Source organism: Vicia villosa, linkage group LG5 (assembly GCF_029867415.1).
Source record: "Vicia villosa cultivar HV-30 ecotype Madison, WI linkage group LG5, Vvil1.0, whole genome shotgun sequence".
NCBI classification, from domain to species: Eukaryota; Viridiplantae; Streptophyta; class Magnoliopsida; order Fabales; family Fabaceae; genus Vicia; species Vicia villosa.
Genome location: NC_081184.1, coordinates 126,011,369 through 126,031,752, shown reverse-complemented (window position 1 = coordinate 126,031,752; position 20,384 = coordinate 126,011,369). Strand labels below are relative to the sequence as shown.

General features: G+C 32.8%; 2 protein-coding genes, 1 long non-coding RNA gene and 1 pseudogene across 3 annotated transcripts; 2 read left to right on the top strand and 2 right to left on the bottom strand.

The window, feature by feature from the left end:
- Positions 1 to 2,477: 2,477 nt before the first annotated feature.
- LOC131602382 (disease resistance protein RUN1-like) lies at positions 2,478 to 6,432 on the top strand. The gene is made up of 4 exons (XM_058874472.1): positions 2,478 to 3,125; positions 3,343 to 4,426; positions 4,529 to 4,789; positions 4,934 to 6,432. Exons 1-4 carry the CDS (start codon positions 2,623 to 2,625, stop codon positions 6,248 to 6,250), a joined length of 3,165 nt encoding a protein of 1,054 aa, XP_058730455.1. The 5' UTR covers positions 2,478 to 2,622; the 3' UTR covers positions 6,251 to 6,432.
- Positions 6,433 to 12,671: 6,239 nt separating this feature from the next.
- Positions 12,672 to 14,594, bottom strand: LOC131605362 (uncharacterized; annotated as a pseudogene).
- Positions 14,595 to 16,027: 1,433 nt separating this feature from the next.
- LOC131607265 (sm-like protein LSM36B) lies at positions 16,028 to 18,505 on the bottom strand. Its single transcript, XM_058879282.1, has 4 exons — positions 18,352 to 18,505; positions 18,024 to 18,169; positions 16,398 to 16,511; positions 16,028 to 16,310 (listed from the first exon to the last, which is right to left on the bottom strand). The coding sequence occupies exons 2-4, from the start codon at positions 18,133 to 18,135 to the stop codon at positions 16,264 to 16,266; spliced, it is 273 nt and encodes a 90-aa protein (XP_058735265.1). The 5' UTR covers positions 18,136 to 18,169; positions 18,352 to 18,505; the 3' UTR covers positions 16,028 to 16,263.
- A 772-nt stretch (positions 18,506 to 19,277) lies between these two features.
- On the top strand, positions 19,278 to 20,384 carry LOC131607264 (uncharacterized). The gene is made up of 3 exons (XR_009285232.1): positions 19,278 to 19,401; positions 19,603 to 19,701; positions 19,824 to 20,384. It is a non-coding gene; the product is annotated as an uncharacterized LOC131607264 (long non-coding RNA).

Below are 20,384 nucleotides of genomic sequence, written 5' to 3'. Positions count from 1 at the left end.
AGATCGGAAAAGCGGAAATGATTACCTTTCGTAAATCTTTCGCATAGATCCTCCCAAAGATCGAAAGCTGAATCAAAGCAGATGGTACTCTGGACGATATGAGGAGAAAGAGTTATGTTGATCCATGACAGAACCATGCTATTGGCACGTTCCCATTGTTCATAATTGGGATCGGAGAATGGCGATTTCTTGAGCTTTCCGTTGATGAAGGAGAGCTTGTTCTTGGATGTAACCGCACGTCACATAGACTTACTCCAGTTATGATAATTGTTGTCATCAAGTGATGGAGCAACGATCGTAGCTCCGGGATTTTCACCAGGATGTATGTAAAAGGGATTACTAGGATTAAGATTGGATTCTGAATTGATGTGATTTGGGCTCTTTTTAGGGCTTGATTTAGGGGTAGTTTTGGGGGTAGATTCATCGTCGGAAGCCATGGGTGATTGAAGAAAGGCAGAAAGATTGAAAAAGAAAGGAAAAAATGCAGTTTATGCGGAAGGAAGAAGAAGATAAGGTGGTTATGGTCTTCTGGTACCATATTACAATTGTTAGAATTGTATTGGCCGAGCCATATTTTGAATTGGATAAAAGCGCTGAAATGATTAGTGTCTCTTACTGTACAAAATAGATAGGAGCTGTCAAAATGGGCTACCCGGCCCTAAACGGGCCGGCCCATGCGGGCCTCGGACTTTTCAGGGCCAGGCCAAAAAAACCCATTTTTAAATGGGCTCCATTTTTACTACCCAGGCTCAGCCCTGTCTGGGCTGCGGGCTACCCGACCCTGCCCTAAACGGGCCTATTTCTAAAAAAATAAAATTTTCTGCTTATTTTTCTAATAACCATACAATTGCATGCAATAATACTTATATATAAGTTACAATTAAAATGTAAAACAACATATTAACTTAATTTCAACTATTCAAAATACATCAGAAATTATATTTAATTCTGCACACAAAATTAAATAACTTGTTCCAACAAATTTTAAGATATATATTCATGACAATTATAATTTTATAACAATCATAACAACGAACTGTTATAAAATTTTATAACATTCATAATTAGATTGATGAGATATTATTTTATAGCAAATTGTTATATATATATGATTTGTACCAACTCTATCCTACCATAAAAAATTACATCATGACTTTTTAAATCTCATTTCAACCTTATTTTTAATTAGAATATATCATGGTGTCTTTTCTATACTATCTACATAATTATATTAGGATGGAACCTTTTAGTTTGAAATTAAGTCAAACCATCCACTTTTGTTTGATATTTATACCTTTATAATACTTAAAATAAATTAAAATACATAATACGCAAATTGTTTATAGCATACCTTTATAAATTAGGAAAGGATAATTTCTAATTATATTAAAAATTTTAATTTTTTTCGGGCTGGCGGGCTACCCATGGTCCATACGGGTCGGTCCATATTTTTTAGGGCTTTTTAGGGTCGGGCTTAAAAAGGCCCGGATGTAAATGGGCTCGAAAAATAAGGCCCAAGCCCTAACTATTTTCGGGCCTGATGGGTCGGCCCATTTTGACAGCTCTAACACAAACAGATATATATGAGAACAAGTGGGCCTGAACTAACATATGCCTAAGGCCTCAGAAGAGACTAAAGGCCCAATAAGGCTATTATTCTAATACTTTTCATTAGAGGTATTTTTAATTCCTCTTCGAATCTTTCATGTGCTTTTTGTGATGAGGTAGTAGAATCTTCATCCCATTCTTTTTTGTCTTGTCGTCATGGCGTTATCATTTGGAAGGAAATGGTCGAGTGGATAGGATTGATATATCATATCTCCTTTGATTTCAAAGAAAGTTTTCGGTTTTGGTGGTCTTATTGTCTTTTTAATCAAGTCAGAAGAGAAAAGGCGGGTGTTGTTTCGTTGGCTATTGTTTGGAGTCTTTGGTTGTGTAGGAATGAAATTATTTTTAACAACTCTTCTTGGAATGCGAGGGATGTGGTTTGGGGGTGCAAAGCTCTTGTTTGGAGGTGGTCCTATATCGAAAAAATTACTCAACTCAATTGTAACTTTTATGAGTTTAGCAATAATCCATTGTATAACTTAATTTAGGTTGTAATCAGTGCATAATTTTCTCTTTTTGGTTTGTTCGCTCCTTTTGTATACGAGTACCTAGAAACTTTGTTCTTTATTAATACATCTCATCTTGCTTTCTTAAAAAATTAACAAATGAAATTATGGTATGATTAAATTGGAAGTTTATGTCAATAAATTACAATGTTAATACACAGAATTTAATCTCATTAATGTGACTATTTTAAATTACAATTTACAACCCAGGCTAAACATTCCAACACTTTGTAATTGTAAATTACTATTTTGAGAAGACTTCTTTTTTGACTTGCAATTTGTTTGTGTGGACATGATATATTTATTTGAGTGAATGGAGTGGGGTATATTGAATATTTTTTAATGAGAAAAAAATCCACTAACATATTGTTGCTAAGAAGCTTGGAAGAAGCAACCTTGAAGTTGCAGGAAAGTTATTAATAAAAACTTGTTCACATCACAGCTCATTACTCCATCTTCTTTCCTTCCTTCCACTGCAGTAGCACTAATCTATCTATAACTTATTCAGATGGCCAGCACCAGCAGCACCTCTTCAGCTTTGGTGACATCAACAAGGAGAAACTATTTTGATGTGTTTGTGAGCTTTAGAGGTAAAGATACTCGCTTCAATTTCACCGATCATCTTTTTGCAGCCCTCCAAAGAAACGGTATTTCTGCATTCAGGGATGACACTAAACTCAACAAAGGTGAATCCATAGCACCTGAACTCCTTCGAGCAATAGAAGACTCTCAGATTTTCATTGTGGTTTTCTCTAAGAACTATGCTTCCTCAACTTGGTGCTTGAGAGAATTGGAACACATCCTTCTTCACTGCAATCAACCATCGAAAAAACGTGTTCTGCCTGTTTTCTATGATGTTGATCCGTCAGCGGTGAGACATCAAAAAGGAACTTATAGCGAAGCCTTGGCTAAACATGAAGAAAGATTTCAACAAGACTCTCAGAAGGTGCAAAGATGGAGGGCAGCTCTAGCACAAGTCGCAGATCTCTCTGGTTGGGATGTACATCATAAGTAAGTAATCTTCTTTATTGATACTATATAAAATTGAAGCTCTTACTTTTGCAAATTTAGTAAATATTAATCAAAAAGCCCTAGACAAAATGTTTTATTTAAACGAAAGTTTTTTCTAAAAGGCGAAAACAACTCTATTTTGCAAATGGCTTTTTGTTTTAGTTATGGTATGTGTGTTATGATTCGGTGTTGTTGGTTAACTGTTTTAAACTTGCAGGCCACAACATGCAGAGATTGAAAAGATTGTTGAAGAGGTTATAACGATATTAGGTAGAAAGTTTTCAAGTCTTCCAAAACATTTAGTAGGGATACACTCTCCTATGCAAGAATTAGAAAAGCAGTTACTTTTGGATTCACTTGATGACGTCCGCATTTTAGGAATTTGTGGGATGGGTGGAATTGGGAAGACAACTCTCGCTAAAGCTTTATACAACAAAATCTCTCATCAATTTGATGTATTTTGCTTTATTGACGATTTAAGCAAAAGTTATAGGCAAGATGGTCCGATTAGTGCACAAAAACAAATTCTACTTCAAACTGTAGGCAATCAACAGCTTCAAACATACAACTCTTGCAACGTATCTAACCAGATAGGAAGTAGGCTACATCGTGTAAGGGCCCTTATAACAATTGACAATGTTGATCAAGTTAAGCAACTCGAGAATTTAGATCGTGAATGGTTTGGTCCGGGGAGCAGGATAATTATAATTTCTAGAGACGAGCATATATTAAAAGAGTATGAAGTGGATGTTGTTTACAAAGTTCCACTCTTGAATCAAAAAGACTCTTTTCAATTACTAAGTCGAAAAGCTTTCAAACTTGATCATATTGTGAGTAGTTATGATAGGTTGGCATTTGAGATACTAGATTATACAAATGGCTTGCCACTGGCAATTGATGTATTGGGTTCATTTTTGTTCGATCGTAATATCTCTGAATGGGAAAGTGCATTGGCAAGATTGAGAGAAAGGCCAAACAAAGATATCATGGATGTATTGCGATTAAGTTTTGATGGGTTGGAGGAACCGGAACAAGAAATATTCCTTCATATTGCTTGTTTTTTCAATCATTACAATGTGGAACATTTTACGAAAGTCCTTAATTGTTGTGGATTTCAAGCTGATATTGGATTGAGAGTTCTAATTGATAAATCACTTATAAGCCATGTGGAATATAATAATTCTGTAAGGATGCAAGGTTTGTTGGTTGAGTTGGGAAAAAAAATAGCTCAAGAAAAATCAAGAAAATGGAGCAGGTTGTGGGATAAAGAACAGTTCTACGATGTTAAGTTGGAGAATATGGTAAATTAGTAGTTGGAAAATATAAAACTTATTTTCATTTTTTATAATTTTTATTTCAAGTTTTTAAATTTCCTCTTTTCTTTGTTTTCTGTAATGTTTTAGGAAAAGAAAGTTGAAGCCATTTGTACTGAACGTGAGATGACGATCATAGCTGAAACATTGTCAAAAATGAGCCATTTAAGACTTCTCATACTGAACAGAGTTGATTTTTTAGGAAACCTCAATTGCCTTTCTAACGAGTTAAGATACATGGAATTACAAGTTTATCCTTTCAAGTATTTTCCATCAAGTTTTCATCCTAATCAACTTGTTGAATTGATCTTGAGTTATAGCCGCATCAAACAACTATGGAAAGACAAGAAGGTACTGTATATTCCCATTCTGTTTTTTATTTTCCTGTTAAGAATGTAACATGAACAAATCAGAAAAAAATGCCCCTCCCCCTCTTTATGTTAAATTTATGCGCAAAATGAGAGTGTTTTTTCCTTTTTTGTTGGTCTGTGACAGTATTTTCCCCATTTGAGAAATTTGGATCTGAGCCACTCAAAAAATCTACAAAAGATGCCAGATTTTAGAGATATTCCAAATCTTGAGCGATTAAGTTTTGAAGGATGTGTAAAGTTGGTGCAGATGGATCCTTCTATTGGGTTTCTAAAAAAGCTTGTTTTCTTGAATTTGAAAGATTGCAAAAATCTAGCAAGCATACCAAACAACATATTTAGCCTCAACTCTCTAAATTGTGTAAATCTTTCGGGGTGTCACAAAGTTTTTAAGAATCATAGGAATTTGAATATAACTGCTGACACGTCAAATTCCCAATCAACTACCTCCTCCATCTTGAAATGGAAAGCATTTCGTTACCATTCCTTGAACTCTCATGCACACAAAGATTTAGCTAGTTGTTTGTTGCCTTTCTTGGTTAGCTTCTCTAGATTGGTTGAACTTGATGTTAGTTTTTGTGGTCTAAGCCAACTCCCTGATGCAATTGGATGTTTACGTTGGCTACAAGAATTAAATTTAGGAGGAAACAATTTTGTAACATTGCCTAGTCTGAAGGAGCTTTGCAGACTTGCATTTTTAAACTTGGAGCATTGCAAGCTCTTGGAATCTTTGCCTCAACTTCCTTTTCCTACTGCTATTGATCGGGGCCTTAGAAAGAACAATTATGAGAATAAAAAAGGATTGGTCATTTTCAATTGTCCTAAATTGAGTGTAACGGAACTTGGATGTACCGTCATATTTTCGTGGATGATACAGTTTATTCAGGCAAACCAAGTATTCTCTTCAATCTATGATATGAATTGTTTTGTAGTCCCAGGAAGTGAAATACCAAGTTGGTGCAATAATCAGAGTGAGGGTGATTCAGTAAAAATAGATCTATCTCCCATTATGCCAGGCAATAACAATAATATTACTGGCATTGCTTTTTGTGCAATATTTTTTGTTGCACCTGTTGACCCAACTATGACAACATGTGTACAAAGACTTAAAATAGAAATGTATATTAGTGATGGTCTAACTCAAATGGCATGGTTTAACAAAGCTCCAGTAGTTCTTGAAAGAGATCTTATTGAGATCGAATCAGATCACATGTGCCTAATTTACTTCCCTCTGGAAACAATTCTTCATTGTCTGAAGAGTGTGGACGAAACTCTCAGTCATCTTGATCAATTTAAGTTGTGGCTTAAAATTGATTATGGTAAAGGCCGATGTGAGGATTTGAATTGTAAGGTTTTGAAGTGCGGGTATCATTGGGTAAATAAACAACACCAAGAGTCTCTGTCGAAACTCCATAGCTGGGAGCTGCAAGTTTTTGGCAATTGAAGGTGATTATATTAAACCATAATGAAACAAATTTGTAACAATTGTAACTTAATGAATAGTGAATGCACTATTTCTAGAGCTACTAATCTGGTCAAGGGATCAAATGATAGAATTACTCATTCTGTAAGGTGTCTGGAGACCCAGATTCTAGAATTCATTCCATTATTTTCTTGTTAGAAACATATATGTGATTATGCTTTGTTTATGTTGTTGGTCTCATGACTCGCTAAATTATATGATTCGATTATATAACCACATATGAACGAGAAACATGTGATATGAACTTACAAAATGTAACCTAGAAAAAATTAGAAGATGAGAGTATATTTTATATGCAATAAAACTATAATATCACAGCATAAATATTTTTTCATATGTGACCCGTTTACATTTGGAAAACAACAATTGAAATCGAGAAACACTAGTAATGGAATGTTTTAGGAAAATGCTTTTTTGGTGTTCTCACGCCACCATGACAACTCTGTAATATTCTTAGCATGTGTTTGGTTCAGCGTCCAGGCTTGATTTATCGCGTCCCAATGCACTTTTTACCGTGATATTCAAAAGCTAGAAATCCAAGCTTTACACTAAACGCACGTTTGATGGGATGCTACCGTGGAAACAAACAGACGCTTAGTGTTCGAAGATACACCTCTCTCATATCAAATTGAAAAGACACCCTTTTACGTGAAAATTTATTTTGAAAATGCATTTTTGTATGTTTTAAAAATGTGTTCGAAGATGCATCTCCGTAAAAACGATTTATTCAAAAATTATGGTGATTCGGAGATGCATTTGTGGACACTTTTCTTTCATAACTCGCGCCAGAACCCTTTCATCTTCTTCCTTCTTCATTGTCTAAAAAGTTTCAAAAAAAAACATTTCACCTCTTCCTCTCCCAACCATTGAAGCATCTCGTCATTACATTGAAGCATCAGTAGAGCTCTTTCTCCTCTTTTTCAGCATCTCATAACATCGAAGTTTCTCCCTCATCAATCAATTTCATTTGTTAAGTTTTTCAAATTTTATTTTCTTTTTATGTTTTGATTTGTAGTTAATTTTTTAGGATACATTAGTTGTTTTAGCCACTTTAGGTAGTAGTGTAAACAAAATTGGTAGGTTAGAATAATATGCAACGAGGGCTTTGGAACTGTTATGGCATAAAATGGGTTGCTGCCATGGGAGACCATCAAAGGTTTGTCCAGAGATGCATCTTCGGATTGAACTCAGTAAAAAATTAGGTGATTTTGTGGAATTTGTGAATTTCTTCGGACATGCTTTTTATATTTGTCTTTGTTTATAACGCATGTGCAATGGCTGAAGACAATATTGGTCAGATTAGGCTCGGACGTGTGTCTCAAACCGTGTCAGTACGATGTGAGAGGGCCACGGCGAGGACCACGAGGTCATGAGTTGCTGATAACTCGTGTGATGATGCATCTACTTCGCAGCCCCGACCGTCTGATTCTCGTAGCTGAATCTCTGAAGCATCAAGCATATGATGCAATAGAACTTGAGGTTCTTTAGGGTCCTGTTGACCTTGAAGCCCCTAAAGTCGAAGAGGAACCCGAATTAGATGCTCCATTAGAGAGTTATCTAATTATTTCCATACTAATTTATGCTTATGTTTTCTTTTTAAAGGAGCATGATTGTTTGAAAATGATTAACCACCGCAAGAAGCTACTAGAGTTGCCACAACCCACTGCTGCTTAGTTCGTTGATGTTATCCACTATTCAGGCCTTGCCGGTTTATGTTCTTCTATGTACTAGACCATAAACCACAGCATGCAGGCAACTTTTGCAGAGAGGTGACACTCAAAGATGGTATCTTTTCACCTACATATAGGCGAGATGACCATCGCTTTGGATGACGTCTCATGTCTCCTACATCTTTCCATCACGGGGGATTACTGAACCACGGGAGGATCGGACGAGATGAAGGGGTCAATCTGATGGTCACCCTATTGGGGACTGGCCCTAGTAAGGCGACGGAGGAGGCAGCTCACACTAAAGGTGCTCATGCACGGTTTAGCTTTTTGCAAAACTTTATAAAGAACTTGTGCAGGGGTTTTGGATGCGATGGTGATGATGTGCAGGTTCAGTACCACTGCATTGCGCATTGAGGTGTTACCTCTTGTTAAGGTTGGCATGTACATTTTTGTGGACAAAAGTGCAACATATATCGATGTGGTCTACCTCAAGTACTTCATAGACATGAGTGTGATTCACGAGCACAACTGGGGGCCTCTTGTTTGGTTTACCTATACTTGAAGTTGAGCTAGAGTTATCTTTGAAAGACACAACAGATGAAGGGGTGTTACGCTGCTTACGAATAATTTCTTATTACTAATATGTTCATAAATCAATTGTTACACTTGTTATTAAACTTGTTATTAATATTGTATTTGAACCATAGTTGTAAAGTGGTTTTACAATTATAGTGTATTCTAATTAATCTCAATTGCAAAATGACTTATAAATAAAGTTGAATCTTTTTATTCAAATATAACTAGAAATTTTGGTTAAACTTTGCTTTGAATTTTCATTATAAAATTGACAAATATATATATTAAATTATAATTTAAAAAAATTATATTCAATTAAAGATATTAATAATATAGTTAAATAGGAGTACTATTAATAACTAATAACATAAATTTATAAATAGTAAGTCTTAATGTAAATTTATATTATGAAATTAAAGAATGAATGCGTGTGACAGATTTTTTTAATTGTTATTTAGAGTTACATTTTATTTTTTTAACAAAAATTTAAATATGTATTAAATTGTAAATAAAAAATTATCATTTAAATAATATTTTATTTGTCAAAATAAAGATAAAATTTTATTTCTTTTTTTTAGACTTCATTGAAAATTGATATATATATATATATATATATATATATATATATATATATATATATATATATATATATATATATATATATATATATATATATATATATATATATATATATATATATATATGGGAGCGTATCCGGTGAGAACTGATAACTTCTGTGAGAAATGAGAACTAACAATATTAACCTTCTGATTTAATTAACGCTTCAGATTTCTTTATTCCATATACAGAGTGTCTTACTGAATTTTTTCTATTATACTTAATATTTATAAATTCCATAAATAGAGAATCTTGTCATAATTATATTTATTATACTAACATTTAGTATAAATAAAAATTAATAGCTTTCGATTTATTTTATTTTTAAAAACTTAAATAAATAATAATATTTAAATTTTTAGTTTGCCAATATCCAAAAAACGCCATAATTATTATAATATTGTCACTATACTGAAATTTATATTAAATGCTCACAATTGTAAAAAATTTAAATATAATATTTTTTCAAAATTTCAAATAAATAAATAAAACTAAACTAATATTTAAATAATAATCCCACATTCTTTAATATTTTTAATCGAATGAACATATAGATGTAAATCAATATTGTTATTTTAATCAAATGAACATTTGTCTTTAATTTATGCTTTAGACTTAGTGTAATTTTTTTCATTACATAATTATAAATATATTGATATATAATTTATTTTGAAGAAAAAAACATAACGTTCTAGTATATTGATCTATAATTTTCAAGTATAAATAAATCTATTATAAATAAAAGCAAATTCTTATTTTTGAATATTTTACTATTATGACCATTTTAAATAAAAATATATAATTGATTTATTCCTTATATTTTATTTGATCTAAAATATTAAAAAATATAAATGATTACATATATTTTAATTTTGTTTATTTATTTATTTCCAAGTTAATAAATGTTTTATTTTTTATCTTCAACTATTGTGACCGTTTAAAATAAAAATAAATTATTAATTTATTACGTATATATTAATTTGATAAGAATTTAAAATTATCACCTATATTTTAATTGAGTTGATTTTTTTATTAGCAAATTGAAAAAAAAATTAGTTTTACATATTTTTAAGTTACTAGCATTTTAAATATATTTTATTATTCTAAAAATAATATGTTAATTATGGTGCTTATTAGATATTGACAAACTAAAAATTTATTATTTTTTTAATTTTTTTAAATAAAAAATTATTAGTCTATATTTTTACGAAATATTGGCATAAGAAAAATATTAGTATTTATTTATACCAAATATTAGTATAGTAAATAAAAAATAATTATGATAAGATTCTCTATTTATAGAATTTATAAATATTAAGTATAATAGAAAAAATTCAATAAGATGCTCTTTATATTGAATAAAGTAATCTGAAGCGTTAATTAAATCAGAAGGTTAATATTGTTAGTTCTCATTTCTCACAGAAGACATCAGTTATCACCGGATACGCTCCCTATATATATATATATATATATATATATATATATATATATATATATATATATATATATATATATATATATATATATATATATATATATATATATATATATATATATATATATATATATATATATATATATATATATATGTGAAGTGTGATTGCACATTCTAAGTATTTGTTGTTAGTTTTTTGGGTCTTGTGTTGGACTTCAGTTAGTTTGGCCCAATATGAGTTTGTAATCGTTAGTAACATGAGAACATTATATAATCATTCTTGCAACTGTATCTTTTAATAGAGTTAAAGTTAGTTACAACTTTCTGTCTCTTCTTCCATCTTCATCATGTTCATCTTGTTATGTTGTGCACCGACAATTAGTATTTAGAGCTCCAGTTCAGATCCACATGAAGGAAAACATGGGTGTATGTGAGGTGTGTGATTGTTTTGATTTCGGATTCATTCAATTCATAGTGAGTTGAAGATTGAAATCATATCGGAATCACAATTCTTAATTTCGAAGGATTGGGAAACACGAGTGTTTTGTGAGATCTGAGTGGTTTCATGCACAATATTGAAGATGAATGGTAGGAACGGTAGTTTGAATATGAAACTTCATGTGTTTGATGGAAAGAATTGAAATCGGTGGATGATTCAGATGTGTGTGTTGTTTGGCGCTCAAGATGTGTTTGATCTCCTCAACAAATGTTACACGCTTGTTGTTGCGGATGCAACGGAAGCACAGAGAAATGCGCAGCGAGAAACAAGAAGAAGGATCAGAAAGCGTTGTTCTACATCCATCAGTGTGTGAATGCGAATGTGTTTGAGAAGATCTCTTATTCAACGACAACGAAGGCTGCGTGGAACACATTGGTACGGTGCTATGGTGGTGGTGAATCATCTGTGCAGAAGGTGAAGCAACAGTCTCCATGTAAGCAGTGTGAGAATCTCAACATGAAGAGCAATGAGAATGTACCTGAGTACATCTCCAGAGTGATTCTGATCATTAATGAGATGAAAGCTTGTGGAGAAACACTCTCAGAACAAGTGATTATTGAGAAGGTACCGAGATCACTTACTCCTCAGTTTGATTACATTGTTGTAGCTATTGAACATTCTAAAGATATGATCACCATGAGAATTGAAGAGCTGCAAAGCAGTCTAGAAGCACAAGAGTTGCGTCTAACTGAGAGAATCTTTGAGAGAGGTAGAGAAGACTCTGAAGGCTTCTTCTGATAGGAAGAGTCAAAAGTCTTCTTGGTCAGAAGCCAAGAGATATCGTGGTTCTCAGAAGTCAAAAGCATATATACACAGTAAAAAAATCATTGTCTTGGATTTGAGATATGCACATCCGAAACACCTTTCTCACGTCATTAAATGTGCTTTCGAAGATGCATCTCCGAAACAACATCTTTTGTGGTGCATTCAGAGATACATCTCCAAAAGACACTTTGGAATTTTAAGGGGTTTTTTTCACCCCTACAAAGTGTATAAAGAAATTCTCTAATGTTTTGTGATATTGGGTCTCAATTTCAATGAAGAGCAGGGTTTCTGTCAAATAGTCTATCGGCAATAATTACACTCTAAACATACAAAAATATGAAAATGCAGGTTATATCAAATATCTTTGTCGCCTCTAACCATCTCTACATCTATCAAGGGAATTGTACTCTTAGGATACAATAGTGGGTTAGTTCAAGTGCTATTGGTTTGTCACAGTTTGCCAAATTTGAATTATTGCCACTTAAGAGCATCTCCAACTGTGAACCATTTTTTGGTTCTTTGTGGGATTTATTAAGTCACGTCACCTTTAAGCAACTCAATTAATTTTTTAATCCAATACTGCAACTCTAAAGAATTTATATTGGGTCCCACAACTTTACTTTATAAACTAATATTTTATTCATATTAAATTTCATATTATTTAAAATAATAATTTTAATTATTAAAATTAAAATTGATATAAAATAAATAAAATTCAAATTTAACTTATAATTTAAAATAATAATTAAAATTAATCTCAAATACATAACATATAATTAAAAACAATAAAAATAAATAACATCACAAAATTAATCAAACTTAAATTTCATCATCAACATGTCCAAAATGTTCCCAAACATACTCGACTAGTTCTCCTTGAAGTTGACGATGAACTTGTTTTTCACAAATACTTGCTCTTCTTTGTAGTCTTGTTGCAAGATTCGGATAAGGACCGTTAAATGTTTTAGCTGTTAAGTTGTTGTTATCCACATTATCATAAAAGTAATCAAAATTTACATCCATGTGTATGTCGTTCGTCTTCCACAATCATGTTGTGCAATATGATGCAGACATATATGGTATGCTCGAGGGTCTCCATGTGCCAGGCACGCGTTGGGCCATGTATAATTGCAAATCGAGATTGAAGCACTCCAAATGCCTGTTCCACATCTTTTCTAGCTGATTCTTGATGTTGAGCAAATAATTTTTTCTTTTCTCCCTTTGGCATTGAAATGGTCTTGACAAATGTAGTTCACTCGAGATATATACCATCTGCTAAATAATACCCCATATTATATGGCGTTCCATTGATTGTATATTGCACATTGGGAGCATGTCCTTCCAAAATATCATTAAAAACAATGGATTGGTTTAACACATTAATGTCATTGTTTGAATCTGCAATATCAAAAAATCATGTCAAATCTATAAGTCTTGTGATGATACTGCTTCAAGCATGATTGTGGGCTTACCATGATCACCTCGACAATAATGTCCTTTCCATGCAACATGACAATTTTTTCATTCCCAATGCATACAATCAATGGAACCCAACATACTTGGAAAGCCATGTGACTCTCCCATTTGTAAAAGATGTTCAACATCAGTGTTGTTAGGCTTTCTCAAATACTCAGCCCCAAATACAGCATTCACGCCCTGAACGAATCTTTGTAAGCACTCAATTGAAGTGCTTTCACCGATTCAAACATATTCGTCTACAGAGTCAGCAGGAGACTCATACGCCAACATACGAATAGCTGATGTACATTTCTGCAATGGTGAAAGACCCATTTTACCAGTTGCATCGACCCTTATTTGGAAATATTCATCATGATTTCCAAGGGCATCTACAATTTGAAGAAATACATGTCTATGCATTATGAACCTTCTTCGGAATTGAACATTTGTGTTTACTGGATTTTCCGAGAAGTAATCATTGAGTAATTGATTGTGCTCTTCTTCACGACCTCGATCTGTCGTTGTTCTTCTCTTTGGCCGAGAGGAACTTCCAAATTGACTTTCATTCTGAAGTTGTTGTTCTTCATCAATGTCGTCCATAAATTCTTCTTCAATCAACTCCCAAAATTCTTGATCGTAATTATCTGAATTGTCTGAATCCATTTTAGTGAGTAAAGAATGAGAACAAAATGAGAGAAGAATAAGATGAGAATGAGAAAACAATAACATAAGTGGTAGTATATATAATGGTTTGAATAACGGCTAGTTTGAATAACGGCTAGTTTGAATAACATAATATTTATTATAATTTAAAGTGGTACTAATAACCATTTTACATAGGTGTTGATAAATTAAAGTGGTACTAGTGACCATTTTACATAGGTATAAATTAAAGTGGTACTGATGGCCATTTTACATAAGTGATACTAACTACATTCCATCTTTTTTCATCTTATTACAATATTTTTTATGAATATCTCGTTAACTACCGCTCATAGTAGAAGTGTATTTCATTATTATTTGAATTACCTTGACTTCTATCTCGTCCTCCTTACATTGCGCTAGTCTTTCCATTGTCTTTGCTCTTTTATTCCTTGCATCTTGCTTAGCAGATGGAATTTCGTTTGCCTTACCATTCATTTTTGCTGCTTTTTGTCCCATTGGATGTTCCATTGGTGATGAAGAGTTAAACTCATAACTTGAAGGTGTATTTGGGTTCTCCGATGGTGCCCCACTAGCAGAAGTCTTTGTTATTTTTGAAGAACTTCCAATCGATTCTCCCATCCATTTAGGTTCACCTTTTAACAGTCGCCATGCGTACTCAAGATTGAATGTTGTACCTTGATCCTGGGAAAAAAAGCATGTGCAGCAGCCATGATATCGTTCTCCGATGTCCCACTTCTTTTTCCATTAACAGCTTGTTTGTAACACCCAACAAAATTTTGAACCAAGCCATTTATTTGATGCCATCGACATTTTAATTGTCCCCCTGACTTTTCTCGCGATTGTCCACGATATTGGTTATAATTGACAGCGACTCTTACCCAAAAACTCTCAGCCTTTTGATCAACTCCCACAATTTGATCCTTTGAAACATTGAACCATGATTGGATAAGAAGTATATCTTCATCCCTTGTAAATTGCTCTCGAGATTTTTTTTAATGACAACACTTTTCTGTTTCAGCACCAACTTAAGTAGAAAACAATGGAAGTTAACAACCGAACATTGGTTCATGACAACAAAATTTCATACTATAGAATTCATTTGAGGGCTGGGAAACATATTTGGATTGTTTGGTCACGAAAAAAATATGACAGCATTTGTTGACACCGATGAAATTTGAAAAATTTGAGAATTAGAATTTTGATAATTTTACATGTAATTGAATATAGCTTGTTGATAATGAAAATGATTAGGATCCATTTGACCTAAACAGTTTTAAGTTGAAGTAAAAAAATAAAAATTTGAATGAAATTTTGAAAGAAACTTCAAATTTATGAGAAAATGAAAGTGAAAAAAATTGGTGTTGATAAATTTTTTCCTAAAAAACTATATTTATAATTGAGAAGTTTAAAAAAAAAAGAAAGGAACTAGCCTCAACAGCTAGTTTGAATTTTTTAATAATAAAAATAATTGAAAGAACCGATGAATTTTTTAATAATAAAAATAATTGAAAGAACAGTTGTATATTTTTAGACCGTTTGTATATTTTTAGACCGTTTGTTAACTAGAAAACTTTGAAAACACAAAATTTGTTGCCACTGTACAAAAGAACCGGACAGAATTGAAGTTTATTACCTCTCACTATAGTTCAACTTACGAAAGTTCATTAAGCAGGCATGGATGGCACGTTCTCATTGCAGTGAATATATAATTTGAGTATGTGTTCTAGTAAAAGGAAATAATCATGATTATACTATCCATCATAAAGGGGCATAAGGCCCCAAAAAAACAAACAAAATGACAGTCAAGCCAATATCATAATGTGCTCGTATGGTTAACATTAGATTTTACCTTTTACATAATGTGCCCGGTTTATATCTAGTGCAACAAGATCATGAGCTATATATACCTCAACAGTATCCACTATTCACACAAAAAATCAAGTTTTAAGTTGTACCGTTGCCAGGATAGAGTTAGGACAAGTTACAATCAGATAACAACAACCATACATTTGTGGAAGATATCATCATAAACATTAAAAAATAACTATATCGAAGTAATAACATTTAATATTAATATTTTAAAATTTCAAACCAAGCTAAAATATTCTGCCAAGAGATCCCAGCAAGTATTTTACAAACCGGTTGAACTGTTTTGCCTTAATATATAACCATAGCAACTCAATTACCATGAAAAACATGAATTAAAAAAGCTTCACCAACACAAAATACAAAAAGTTACAAGAGTCTTTCAAAGTTCAAACCAGCATGTATTTGGATTCCTGTATTTCTAAGCCCCGTCTGCTAGAGTCCTCTTTGAGGTACTGATGTACAAAACTGCATCAAAAAAATTAATTTTCAATTGCTTAATTCTGCAGTCAAATAACAATAAAGAATCAAGAACATTTTACTCCAAATGCGTACCATTATTCCCACGAATGAATGCATCACCGTACTTGTTCTTGAGTTGTCCATTAACATACTCCTCAGTTTGTTCCATTGCAATATTCATATAGCCATCTAGACAAGCTAAGATACCTGCAGCATTAACGAAAAGGATTCAGCCTAGTTTATGTGTACCTAAAAAAATACAGATTGACATATGCACCGATCTACACCAATAAGTAATAGAAACAAACTAGTAACAGAGGCAACTTAATGAACAATCGAAAAACAGTCCATGCAATGCATAATTTCAGAACTACTGTTTTAGGGTTTAGAAGATGAACATTGATGTTTGATAGACCCTGATGCTCTCTTGAATCCAAACCTAACTTTTTCTTTCCACCTCTAGTATTTCCCCTTCTCCCTTCAATTCCCAATTCATACTCTTAAGTCTTAACCAATGTAGTAAAGCAAAAGATCTTAAGTAGGATCGGTCGGCGAGTGAAAGATCGTAAAACTCAGAACGTTAGAACGGCACATAAGATCCTACCGAAGGGAAAAATGGTAATTTCATAAATATATATACACACACATACACAAACACATGAATATTATAATACAGGCCCCAAAAAAAACAAAACTTTTTTTTTACGATCTTGCTTCAAAAAGCTCGATCTTGACCACGCCAGCAACAAAAACGATATTTTTCGGATCGTAGCACTCTTGAGCATCCTTAGCACGTAAGATCTTATGATATCCAGCACTCGATCTTGACTACGCTGCTCTTAATCAATAACTAAATGATTAGTAACATTAGTAACATAAGTTAGACTTAGAGGTAATATAAATATACAATCCATTGTGCCATACTTATTTTCTTAGTGTTCCCTTTTTTACTATTGTATCAACTGTTTTTCTTTGTTTTCTCACTTCAAAACTCAATTCTTTTCAACTTCTCTTACATAGGGAGTTTTGAAAACATATTACCATAATGATTATCTTCAGCCATTTCTAGATGGGCCCGGACTTTCGGAAGAAGAAAAGAACAGCGCCAATTTGACGTGTTATCGCACACGGGTCAAAAACAAGTTAATAAAAATGAAGTTTAGGGAAGCAATACTCAAGTCGTATCATAGGTATTCCTAATTCAATTACCTAAATCTAAAATCGATAAAGTTATAAAGGGGGTTTTTCGTGTTTGGACAGCTTTAGTATAATTCCATAAAAATGTGTATGAGTAAAAACCAATCAATCCGCTGAATTGATAACTCTAGCCTATCCATTCTACGGTTTAATCTCTAATTTCAATTCTATTCATGTTTGACTAGAGTACATTATGCAAGCGTCAATCGACCCTATGCGAATTTGAGTTCCTAACCGTCAACCGGAGTTCATTTTATAACTCCAAATTATACGAAAAATTAAAAGGATACTATAATGATATGTCCATTTCATTGAATCAAATTTGAAACAATTTCAAAAAAGAGAACTCAAAATCATTCCAATTCATCCAAACAAATTTGAAACAATTCAAACAAGAGAACTTAAGATATCCAAATATGGTATATAAATGAAAAGAATCAACCAAATAAAGATAACCTAGGAATGTGATTCAGTATTTGAGCTCAAAATCCAAAAAATCCAAAAAAAATATAGGAATCTGACCTCGATAGTCGACACCAGAGTTGAGCTTAACAACAACTGGCCTACCACGAATGGATTTGAGGAAATCAGCTGGTGTTTTCGTGGTTCCCGAACCTTTCTCTGCTCCACTCATCCTTTTTGTTTACAATCTAAACCCTAAAAAAAAACTTCAACAAACAAAAAGAACAAAATCAACATAATGAAAATGAAACAACAATTAGAGAACGTGTGATCTATTTGTTGAAATCCCTAACCCCTGTACTGAAAATTAATTAAACATTAGACACAAGCGAGTAAAGAAGATAAGAGAAACGGCAATAAACGAAATCAAAAGAGGATGGAGATTTACCTGGTGGAGACTGGAGAGTGTGTAGCCAAGTCGAAAGGGGAGAAAAAAGGGGCGCGATGGGAGGGAAACAGAAGAGAGGGGTTTGGGTTTTGCGTATGAGGGTTTCGATAGGAACAGGAACTGAAACAGTGAGTAATGTGATGTGAGTAAGTAGCGCCTAAAATAAAAAGATTAGGGTAAATAAATTTAGATATTACGTGGATAAGATATATTTTATGAAGTTATTTGGTATATATTTAAACAATACACATGTTAATTGGAGGAATATCTATAATAAATTTAAATATGTAGTATGTTAAATAAAATATAGCAATAAAATATATATACATATATATATTATATAAAATTATAAGTTTAATATGTATGAATCTATAATATAAAAAAATTTACTGTTTTGTTCTGGTATTCACTAAAATACCCTTTGATTAACTTAGTCTAAAATAATATATTTAGGGTAAATAATGTCTTTTGTGTAGTTTATTAAACCCATAATCAAAATGTATGCTGGCCCACAATAACAACTCACACGTTTCTGTACTAATGCTATTATTACCTTTTCCTCTTTCCAAAATTTCTTTTCGTCTCTACACGGCAATCCAAACAACCCTTTCTCTTCTCTTACCCAAATTGGTCTTGGAACCCTAATTTTTGCTGACAAAAGCTTGCTTTCTGGATTCAAACATGTCACATTTCACAAGCTACCGTTAATGTTTCTCTTCTTTTCCTTCAGACACAAACATACCATCTGCCTCACCAACAAATACCGCCATCTCTCTCCACGCCAATGCCGGAATATCATTGATGTTTTATCAACTAAGTTAGTTTCAGCTGTACTTTTAGCTTCACGATAGCTCGATTTGATGGCAAAAGATTTTAATTGGGCCATATGTGATGTTTATTAATTTGTTTACTTTTAAGAACCTTATCAGTACTCTGGTTGTTGTCTCTCTGTGGCAGAGTTTCGGTTGAAAAGCTCAACTGGAGGTTGGTTAGGGTTTTGTTGCCTGTGAATGTGATATTTATCGCCATGCTTGTCTCAAGCATGTATATGTAAGTGACATTCTTGTATTATACTCATTGATTTGCTTTTTAATTTCACAAATTTGAGTTCATTTCATTGTTGGTAAGGACCATTTGATGGTAATTCAATGTTTATTTAACCTTTATTTGGTCTGACGTATATCTCTGCACGTTTCCGTTTTGATACATGTTTTTGAAGTTACTTTCTCCTCTTATATGTACTTTATACAGATTATCTCTGCTGGCAGCGAAGGTGTTATACATCTCTCATTTGATGCAGTCGGTTATGCCTGGCAGATTATGAATTGTTTTCTTACCCCAAGTTATTCGGTATGCAGCTGGTTATGTCTGGCAGATTATAAATTGTTTCCATATTCTGTAAGAGTCTTCTCTGTTTTTTCCTGTGATTGATAATTTAATCATTCACTAAACATTTTTTCATTTTGTGACAGCTTACCCTCAGGTGGGTTATGGATGAAGCAAAAAAATCTACAAAATATGGTTCTCTTAATGAAGTGGCAAAGGTGTTGCTCAACAATTTATTGTCTTTACCTTTTGCAATAATCATGATATTCCTTTTCGGCGAGTGCGATTATGTAATACACACGTGAGTGTATGTTTCTTTGTTTTGAAATTCAACGAAGCCTTATACAATCTCACCATCGGTTTTGTTTTGGTTTCTAGCGACGTAGTGGACTGATCGGACTTTCCATCAGCTTTTGTTTTGGTTTCTAGCGACGTAGTGGACTGATCGGAGTTTCCATCAGCTTTACCTCAATGTGGTTTTTACATCAAACTAGCAAGTTGTCATTTAGGTTGCAGTAGTCTATGGTTAAAATGACTACTCGGATTTGCTATAAGACTTCAGTTTATGCTTTTAATTTTCTTTAAAATGGAAATAAGAGCTAAATATTAACATTTGACTCATTGACATGCAGCGTGGTGTTGTTTCTGAAGTTTCTTACTCTGGTCTTGTAGCTTATATACAATTAAGGAGACTGTTAATTTTTGGT

What these genes read in the sequence shown, in the direction of transcription:
- LOC131607265 (XM_058879282.1), bottom strand. Translation starts at nt 18,135, where the DNA reads ATGAGTGGAGCAGAGAAAGGTTCGGGAACCACGAAAACACCAGCTGAT. An exon ending in CTCTGGTGTCGACTATCGAG is followed by an intron (nt 16,512 to 18,023) that starts GTCAGATTCCTA and finishes TTAATGCTGCAG; the next exon opens with GTATCTTAGCTTGTCTAGAT. An exon ending in ATTCATTCGTGGGAATAATG is followed by an intron (nt 16,311 to 16,397) that starts GTACGCATTTGG and finishes TTTTTGATGCAG; the next exon opens with TTTTGTACATCAGTACCTCA.
- LOC131602382 (XM_058874472.1), top strand. Translation starts at nt 2,623, where the DNA reads ATGGCCAGCACCAGCAGCACCTCTTCAGCTTTGGTGACATCAACAAGG. An exon ending in ATGTTAAGTTGGAGAATATG is followed by an intron (nt 4,427 to 4,528) that starts GTAAATTAGTAG and finishes GTAATGTTTTAG; the next exon opens with GAAAAGAAAGTTGAAGCCAT. An exon ending in AACTATGGAAAGACAAGAAG is followed by an intron (nt 4,790 to 4,933) that starts GTACTGTATATT and finishes GGTCTGTGACAG; the next exon opens with TATTTTCCCCATTTGAGAAA.